This window comes from Myotis davidii, unplaced genomic scaffold (assembly GCF_000327345.1).
Source record: "Myotis davidii unplaced genomic scaffold, ASM32734v1 scaffold46, whole genome shotgun sequence".
Classification (NCBI taxonomy): domain Eukaryota; kingdom Metazoa; phylum Chordata; class Mammalia; order Chiroptera; family Vespertilionidae; genus Myotis; species Myotis davidii.
In genome coordinates, this window is record NW_006383006.1 from 1,805,372 (window position 1) to 1,815,930 (window position 10,559).

Below are 10,559 nucleotides of genomic sequence, written 5' to 3' on the forward strand. Positions count from 1 at the left end.
AGAACCCATTGTGGCCCTCGAGTCAAAAAGTTTGCCCACCCCTGCTCTAGATTCATCTATATTGTTATAGATGGCAAGATTTCATTCTTTATTATGGCTGAGTAATATTCCATTGCTCATTTATTTTTAATAGCACTCACCACACTGTATAGTTATTTTTTTTAAATATGTTTTTTATTGATTTCTAGAGAGATAAAGAGATAGAAACATCAATGAGAGAGGAAATCATCGATTGGCCGTGTCCTGCATGGCCCCTACTGGGACTGAGCCACAACCCGGGCATGTACCCTGACTGGGAATTGAACCAGTGACCTCTTGGTTCCTGGGTCAATGCTCAACTGCTGAGCCACACCAGTCGAGTGCATAGTTATTTTTGTGTATACTTGGCTCATCAATTAACTCATGTATTCTTTGGGGTCAAGGGGCATATACATATATATTTTTTAAAGGTTTATTAGTTTTTGTATTTGTACTTCCTCCTCAGAGCAATGCCTCCTCAGCTACTACAGAGAATTAACTAAACCAGAACTGCCCTCCATTTTCTTTTTCCATTGGTTTTTAGGGAGAGTAAAAGAGAGGGAAAGACAGAGAGATACATCAATGTAAGATAAACATATCGATTGGTTGCCTCCTGCAGGAGTCTTGACCAGGGCCTGGGCAGGGGAGGACACTGCAACCAAGGTACTGCTCTTGACCAGAATCAAACCCAGGACACTTTGGTCCAAGGCCTACGCTTTATCCACTGAGCCAAACTAGCTAGGGCCAAGGGGCATATCTTACTCATCTTTATAAACCCATCACAAAAATAGGTGTTCAATAAATGTTAGGGGAATAAATAAATGAATAAGACAACTGGAATAAATCTTACTTTTCCCCCCTCTAGAAATCCCTAAGCTTATAGAAATCCCTTCCCCATCTTCACAGTTGTCAGATAAAATAAATACAAAGGCTTATACAGTAGAATAAAAATATAGAACAAACATCAAATAGGAAGCCAAAGCCCTGGACTTTACCATTCAATAGCCTGTAACACTGGGCAAAGTAATCAGCATGAAATGATAGGACAACAGTAGGTTCATTTAAAGTCTTATCCACCCAAGAATAAACTATGTGCACAACCCATGTTAATTTGCTTGTTAGATTCAGTATGATTTTTACATTATAACATAATTTAACATTATAGATAGTAATATAATTTTAACATAGGCATTAATCTTTTGACAAATTTAAAATAAATTTCTCCTCTATTATGTCACTTTTCTCTTCATATTGGCATTATTGAGTTGAAGTTTCACAATTGTATGAATTTTCAAATGTTTTCTGCTATTTCAAGAATTTTTTTTAAAAGTTAGCCCTTGCCATAACCGGTTTGGCTCAGTGGATAGAGCGTTGGCCTGAGGACTGAAGGGTCCCAGGTTCGATTCCAGTCAAGGGCATGTACCTTGGTTGCGGGCACATCCCCAGTGAGGGGTGTGCAGGAGGCAGCTGATCGATGTTTCTCTCTGATCGATGTTTCTAACTCTCTATTCCTCTCCCTTCCTCTCTGTGAAAAATCAATAAAATATATTAAAAAAAAATAAAAGTTAGCCCTTTTAGCCCAGCCAGAGTGACTCAGTGGTTATAAACCATGCCCGAGTTGTGGGCTTGATCCTGTGTGGGGCATGCAGTAGGCAGTCGATCAATGATTCTCTCACCACTGATGTTTCTATCTCTCTCCCCTTCTCCCTTCCTCTCTGAAATCAATAAAAGTATATATTTTTAAAATGTCTGCTCTTTATATTCAACAGAAGAACATCATCCTACTTCCTTATACCAAATTATATTTCTTAACCAATATATTTGCACTAGGCTCTCTCAAATAGCTAGCACCACAAGGAACTTTTTAAAAAATCTAAAATAATAATCTAAGATTTTCTCCCTCTGAGAAAAAAAGCCATCCTCAATTTTATTTCTGTTTTTAAGCATGATGAAACAATTTCATCTTTTCGTCTTATATGTCTACTTATCACAACTCCTCAGAGGTATAAATGATGATCTAATGTGTTTCTACATTTCTCTGACAACTGGCTCAGAAACACAATTATGTTAGGCCTTTATAAGGATTCCGAATTAAGCTCTAAAAGTTGGGTACAGAGAGATATCCAGGAACAGAAACTTCTTTGGGGGGGAATGTCATTCATGTATGAAATAAATCTGAAGTTATGATTTGAGACTACCTCTAGGTAGGAACTTCAGACCTAAGAGTCTAAGACTGTTACAATTACATTCATAAAATAAGCACATATTTTGCTAGTTGTGTTACATTTCTCCAAGTAGTAAAACTGGTACAAGTAATTAAACTGTAAAATATTAATACTGAATCACAACAAAGTTTTTAAAAATTCAATTTCAAAATGACTAACTTTTGGGTACAAATTTTATTTCCAATTTTAATTTTCTTAACTTCAAGGAAGAAAAATATGCATTTAATCTAGTATTTAAGAAAAAATATAAAATACTGTATTTTAAAAAATATATTTTTATTGATTTCAGAGAGAAATGGAGAAGGAGCAGGAGAGATAGAAACTTCAATGATGAGAGAGAATCACTGATCAGTTGCCTTTTGCACATCCCCTACAGGGGATTAAGCACACAACCCAGGCATGTGCCCTGACTGGGAATCAAACCCTGAACTCCCAGTTCATAGGTCTATGCTCAACCACTGAGCCACATTGGCTGGACTAAAATACTGCATTTTTATAAACTATTCCTTTTTTTTAAATAATTTTATTGATTTTTTACAGAGAGGAAGGGAGAGGGATAGAGAGATAAAAACATCGATGAGAAAGAAGCATCGATCAGCTGCCTCCTGCACACCCCCTACTGGGGATGTGCCTGCAACCAAGGTACATGCCCTTGACCGGAATCGAACCTGTGACCCTTCAGTCCCCAGGCCGACGCTCTATTCAGTCAGCCAAACCAGCTAGGGCTATCAACTATTCTTGAAGATGCCTAAGACATTTTCCTCACCTGTAAGGGGTGGGATATCACGATTAACTGTTTCTTCTGCGTCTTCTAAACCATTATTTACTGATGGCCTCACTTGAATTGCTTGATTTGAGTAAGCTGCTCCATTAGTTGACGTAGTAGTACTGGTAGTGATCTCATCCACCTGTTCCATATCAAGTTGTTTTACTATCTCTTCAGCTTCCACAGCCTGTCCTGGGGAATCGGATCCTGATGTTCCTGAAATCATGATTCAGGGTACTCACAATCATCATTTAAAAACTCATAGGGGGTAGGAGAGTAAAACATGTTATTTAAGGGCACAAATTTACAACGATTAATAAATAAGCCCTAGAGATCAAATACACAGTAAATACAGATAATACTGTATTGTAATCATCAAACTAGCTAAGAGACTAGAATCTAATTATTCCAACCAATAAAAAGAAAGGGTAATCATGGACCATGATAGCAGTGCTAATTATTGCTATAATAGCTATTATATTACAATATGTAAACGTACCAAATCAACATGTTCTATACCTTAGATTTACACAATGTTATGTCAAATATATTTCAATACAAATAAAATAATTAAAACCTATAAATATTTCAAAAACTAAACACAATAGAAACAAAGCTGAGGATACCACTGCTTGGTGAGTCTCTTAATATACATTTCAAACAATGAGGTATAAAGACTATTATAAGCTAGAGTAGTATTTGTGAACAAAACTATTAAAAGTGTTCAAATAGTTTAGAAACACCTATTTGGAGTCAAATAGTTATATAATTTAGAACATCTTTATTTTTACTGAGATATAATTGACATATAACACTAAGTTTCAGATGTACATATTGATTGATATAGTACAATATGATTACTAATCTATTGTTAGCTAACACCTCTAACCCATATATAATTATCATTCTTTTTTCTCTTAACAACTCTGAAGTATATAACACAGTATATTTTACTATAAAACTTCTTTACATTAAAGCAAGTATCATTTATTAAGTGCTTACTCTGTCTAGGCATTTTATATATATTCATTATCCTCAAACAGCTCCTGGTCCTTTCAGTACTAAGCATCCTAGACATTGTGGGCAGTTGTGATTTTTAAAACAGAGTTACAGAATGAGAACATTGTTCCTGACCATGGGGACCCTTTTATTCAAAGACACAAGGACAAATTCGAAATGAGATTTCAAGTTAGTTTCCTAATTATACACAGCCATCACCTACATGACCATGCTGCCCAATTATGGAATGACTCCCAACTCTTTCCATTTTATAATAGAATCCTCCAAAAGTTGTTTTCAACAACAAAATCAATCTCCAATACTCTCAACTGCCTCAGAGAATATTCATTCTTCCTAACTGCTTTAAATTTAATCTTTTTCCAAAAAACCCCTCTTTTTCTAATACCCTTCCCTCAAAGCTCTTTATTATCCCATACTCAACTTACCAGGTGAATCAGAATTCATTTATCTCTATTGCTGCCACAAGATAACTGGTTTCCACAAATGTCTAAAAATGCCTGCTCCATGCCCTGACCGGATTGGCTCTCCCCAGACGACAAATACTCTCAACACTGAGTCACCATCAAGAAACGTTTCAAGGTGCTGATGACCCGGTAACCACACCCTGTACTGTGAAGGTCCCTTAAATTTCATGTCTCTCCTGCCACCTGCGACCCCTCTGAGACTTTTCCGAAACCAAGCTTTTCAGTCTGTGAGCCCTGAGGCCTTCTTACCACCCTTGCTCTTTGGAATCAGTGTCATCATTACCTTAGATCATGCTTGTGTGAAGCAATCATGGTAGCACCCCCCCTTAAAAAAAACAAGCTTGAGTCTGCTTTTTGTATTTTGACTGCCACGTTATTAAAATGATTTGAAAGAGAAAATAAAAAATAAATAAATAAATTGATAAAGAAGCCTATTTTGATACTTTTGCAAAAGTATTATATAATGAAATACTTCATTTGAATTAGGGTAGTTTTATTTTGTCTAAATTGAAGATCCCTAAGGGGAGAAGTCAACCAAAAGATAATAAAAAATAAATTGTTACAAGAAAATGATCTTGTTTCAACTCACTTTAAATATTTTAAAAAATACTTTATTGATCTAGGATACTGAAAATGCTTCTAGATTCTTTCATATACACATTCTAAGGATTACATTAAGTCATCCAACAAAGAAATAATAAAACTTTCCCTCCAGCCCTAAGTTTATCATCTAGCTCTTCAGATAGTGAAAGCAGAGTCCATTCACTTCAATAGAATTAAACATATCCTATATTTATTTCAGTCACTTAAAACAAACATAAGATGCTGACATATATGCCACTAAAATCAAATAGAATTTTTTTAAAAACTAAAAAAACACAAACATTGAATTTTTAAACCCAAATTATAATTAATGGTTTATACTTACCATTTTTATTTGCTGGTGAAAAAAAATTGAAGACAGGAGAAAATATGGTCCCCAACAATGTAGTCCTTGGTGGACTGCCAGAGGAAGGGTTATCTTCTAATTTTCCATTTTGTTTTACATGTTGATTTGTCATTTCGTAACTACCAGCTTCTAAGAAAAAACAATAACAAAAAAGTTGGAATCTAGAAAACATGGCTTTCAGAAATGTGTTCTAAGACATTCATTCTGAAAATACTTTTTTCCAAAAAAAATTTCATGAAGAGTACTGGACATTAATGTTAGGAAAGTTTATTATTTAAAAAAATCTTGAGGTAAATCACTTGTAAATCAAATTATCTTGATACAAATTTATAAAGCATTAAGTCTAATAATCTGACTTCTTTATAACTTTCCTATCTTATTCCTTCTATAAAGTCTAATGCTTTATAGATGCTAAAATTCAGTTTTTCAAAGTACAACTGACCCTTGAACAAGATGGGTTTGAACTATGTTGGTCCACTTAAACTTGGATTTTCTTCAATAAATACACAGTTGGCCCTTCATATCCCTAGGTTTCGCATCCACAGATTCAACAGTACTTATTATACTATTATAATGGTTGGGAATCCACAGACACAGAGGGCCAATTGTATGCATTATTCTATGCCATCTACACTAATAAAAGAGAAATATGCAAATTGACTATACTTTCACACGCCCACCCAACCCAAATGGTGGGTTAATTTGCATATGCAGGTGCCAAGCGCCCCAGCAGCTCCAGGCCTCTGGGCAGCATGGTAAGGTGGAAAGGAGTCTCTGGCAGGAGCGAAGGCTGTACCGGCAGCTAGGGGAAGGAAGGCCCATTCTTGCATGAATCTTTGTGCATCAGGCTTCTAGTCTTATATAAGGGACCTGACCAACTGCAGATTTTGGTATCCACCAGGGTTCCACAGATACTGAGGGACAACTGAAATTTTGGGGAATTCAAAAGTTATATGTAAATTTTAGACTGTGCAGGGGGTTAGCGCCCCTAACCCCTCCACCCCCCGTGTTGTTCAAGGGTCAACTGTAGATTTACATCTAGAATTATATAGACTGAAAGGCTTCAAATCAACACAGAGTTTCAGAGAATGAAATAAACTCTTTGTAAGTAAAGCAAATTACAATATTAAAAACACAAATGCAAACTTTTTGTCTTTAGTTATTTATACTTTGGGATGCTGCCTACTTCACAAAACCTAACCTCCAATCTATTTCTAATGAATAACAGCAACATAGCTCTACGGAAGCAGAAAACTATATATAGTAGTGTCAAAAATTACTTATGGATAGTGAGGCACCATTTCAAAGTAGCTAGGAAGAATAACTAGTTTTCTAAAAATTTCTTGTTAATAAAAAATTTTCCATGGGTTTTTGGAAAATATTTAAAAAATAAATTCAAACAAATGTTTTGATTAATCATCCGTAACCTTCCACAACCTTACTATCTATCTCATTTTTTTCCTTCTTCGCTATAGCTCTTTTAACTTACTACTTTATTCCTTTTCTCCCTAGTGGTCAATTCCAACAATAGAGATACATTACTGCACTGAGAGGAAAAAGCTAAGAAATTATTATGTGTTTAAAGTAGCACTGGTTAAAAGGCTCCATGCTCTTAAGTGTTATTCTTTAGAAAAATCTGTTATCCTTCTTGTTTTTCTCCTTTTTGACTTTGAGGTGCTTGCACAGGGTTTATCAACAGCAATACCATTGATCTTTTGGCTGGATAATTCTTTGTTGTGGGAAGATGACCTGGAAGATGTTTAGCAGTGTTCCCTCAACAGTTTCTGACAAGCAAAAAAATCTCCAGATATTGACAAATGTTCTCCAGGGGAACAAAACCACCTGTTGTTGAAAACAGCTGGCCTAAGTGATCCAATCCCCTCTGAACTCTGAAATTTACTGACCAAGAAACAAATTCTTTGTACATATTAAGAACATATTTTAAATCTGTACACTTACAAATTAAGTCACAACTAATATTGCTTTAAGAAATGAATTTATTAGTACAAAATGTTGCTCCATTTACATTTTCATGCTAAGCAGTATAAAGCTAGTTGCTCTGCCTTTGTCATTTTAATTCAGCAAAGTAGATTTATAGTAAGAAGGTAAATTTTCATTTTATTTCATGCTACTAATATATAGTCAAAGAAGATTACAAAAACTAGGCAGAAATTGCTTAAAGTAGATTTTTTAAAACAGAAAAGGAACATGTTGGGTCAAATCTCTCCCTGTACCTAATAAAGCAATTATCTAAATATTAACAAACCTCCATTTACTTGACTTTTCCGTCTTACTCGAGATATCTGTTTGTTAAGTTTTCCTCCTGCTCTTGGTGTTGATGTGATCAGATTATTATCTATATCACGTTCAATTCTACTCCGTTTCGAAGGATTTTCTCTCTCTTCCTTAAGATATAAAAGGAAAAACATTCATTGAGTAGTCACTCTGTCTTATAGGTTACACTGTTAAAATGATAAAATATGATATGCACCCCAACCATGTTCACTGCAGCATTATTTAAAATAGCCAACAAATGGACACAATCTAAGTGGTTCATTGATGAATAAAGAGATTGTGGTATATATATGCAATGCAATATTATTCAGCCATAAAAAATAATAAAATCTTGCCATTTGCAAAAACATGGGTGGACTGTGAGGGCATTATACTAAGTAAAATAAGTCAGACAGAGGAAGACAAATCTGTATGCCCTCACTTATATGTGGAATGTAAAATTTAAAAACAAACAAAACCTAGTTCATAGATACAGAGAACAGATTGGTGGTTACCAGAGGTGAGGATGGAGTGGAGGGGGGAATGAGTGAAGGGAGTCAAGAGGTACAAAATTCCAATAATAAAATAAATAAGCCATGGGGATGTAATGTACAGCATGGTGGATATAGTTAATAATACTGTATTGCATATTTGAAAGTTGCTAAAAGAGTAAATCTTTAAATTTCTTATAAGAAATAAAACCCCTAGAACTATGTATGGTTATGGATAGTAACTAAAGTTACTGTGATGATCATTTCACAATACATACATACATCAAATCATTACATTGTATAGACCTGAAACTAACATAATGTTATGTCAATTATACCACCAAAAGAGGAAAATATATGGTATGATAGACTTTTCCCTGTTTTTTAAATCCAGGAGAAACAAAACAGAACATCTAATGTTTGGTAGAAAACACAAGAAAAATTTGAGTGTCATAAGAGTATTTACTAATGTAATTATAATACGCAAATATAATTACAGCATTCTCATAATTCAGATCCTTTCCCCAGGGTCCACTCAATTTCCATGCTACTGAAATACTGAATTGTACAATGTGCTCTGAATTTTTTAAAATTTTCCCATATTCCTAGAACTGCCTAAAGAACAGAGGTCATTTCATGGAATTTGCTGACATATCACCAAAAATGACAAAAAAAAAAAAAAAAAAAAGCCTGCCACTGCCACACCCCCCAAGGATAACCTCAATTCTTTAAATGCCCAAATTAACACTAAGGAGTCTACTCCATAACAAAGTCTCTATTCATTTCCTTATATGGGGCAAATCTACATATGACCAGTCTATACTATTCTTATAGTATTATAGACTAAAGTATATTCCAAGCAATAGCCTGATTTATTTTTCTCATTTGTAGGTTTTCTTCTAATGTCATCTGCCACATGAGTGTTTTCTTATATTACTGTAATACTGGCCTGTAATTCCTTGCTGTTTTAATGAGACTACCTGAAATCTTTTGATAAGGACTAGACTTTTAAATCTATAGTACATATAATTTATACATATAATCAACATTCTTATTTAATAGTAATAACTTCTCTACTTTTTTGTTATTTGGTGCTTTTACACCACAGCAAATAATATAATATACTACTATGTATTTTCTGAAAATTGAATATTGTTCTATTATTTCTGAAAAAAAAAAAACCTTGGTACTCTAAGTGGCCAAAATTACAATTCCATATTTGGATCAAAATAGAAAAAAGATAATACTGCAATAACCATTCTAAAGAATGTTAGCACTGGCTGGTTTGGATCAGTGGTTAGAGCATCCGCCTTTGGACTGAAGGGTGGGTCCGGGGTTCAATTCCCAGTCAAAGGCACATACCTTGGTTACAGGTTCAATACCCGGCCCTGTTTAGGCGAGAGCGGGAGGCAACCAATTGACCAACCAATGTGGTCTCTCTCACATTGATATTCCTCCCTATACCCCCTCCGCTTCGCTCTCTCGAAAAACCAATGGGAAAAATATCCTCACTCCTCGGGTTAGGATTAAACAAACAAATAAAATTTCAGTGTATTAACAAAAATAAATAAATAATTTTACTTTTACTGAGTAGTTTTTCTAATGTTATGTAATTCCATCAAAATAGTCATTACAGTAGCTACCAGGTGCCACCCCCCACACTCCCTTGGCCCATGGTTTTGCTTTCTATAGTTTCACTTACCTGCAACCCAAAAATATTAAATGAAAAATCCCAGAAATAAACAATTCTTAAGTTTTAAAATGCACTCTGAGTAGTGTGATGAAATCTCATGCCACCCGGCTCTATCCTACCCAGGACATGAATTGTCCCTTTGTCTAGCATATCCACACATGCTATCCCACCCATCTGTTAATAACTTAGTAGCTGTCTCAGTTATCACACTGACTGTGTCGGTGCTTCTGTTCAAGGAACCTTTATAGTAGCCTAACACTACACGTCACAATGCCATTGTCATTCACCTCACTTCATCTTATCACATAGGCACTGTATCATCTCACATCACAAGGGTAAGCACAGTACAATAAAACAGTTGGAAGACCACATTCATATAACCTTTATTATAGTATACTAGAGGCCCGGTGCACAAAAATTTGTGCACTCGGCAGGGGAGGGGGGTCCCTCAGACCTGCCTGTGCCCTCTCACAGTCTGGGACCCCTCGGGAGATAATGACCTGCTGGCTTAGGCCTGCTCCCGGGTAGCAGAGGGCAGGCCCAATCCCTAGGTGCAGCCCCTGCTCGGGCTTAGAGCAGGGCTGATTGGGGAGTTGGGGCACCGCCCCCTGTCATACACAGAGCAGGGCGATTGGGAGGTTGTGATTCCACCCTCAGTC

At 35.6% G+C, this 10,559-nt stretch overlaps 1 protein-coding gene across 6 annotated transcripts in view; it reads right to left on the reverse strand.

The window, feature by feature from the left end:
* CTDSPL2 (CTD small phosphatase like 2) overlaps positions 1-10,559 on the reverse strand; it is a 91,587-nt gene that overhangs the window by 30,511 nt on the left and 50,517 nt on the right. For all 6 annotated transcript variants that reach the window (XR_001512202.1, XM_006777996.2, XM_015557585.1 and 3 more), the window contains exons 3-5: positions 7,709-7,847; positions 5,422-5,571; positions 3,010-3,225 (exon numbers count right to left, since the gene is read on the reverse strand). Coding sequence is in view for 5 of the 6 variants with exons in the window: in XM_006777996.2 (XP_006778059.1) it covers positions 3,010-3,225; positions 5,422-5,571; positions 7,709-7,847 (505 nt within the window). In the remaining variant the exon portion in view is untranslated. The remainder of the gene's footprint in view (positions 1-3,009; positions 3,226-5,421; positions 5,572-7,708; positions 7,848-10,559) is intronic.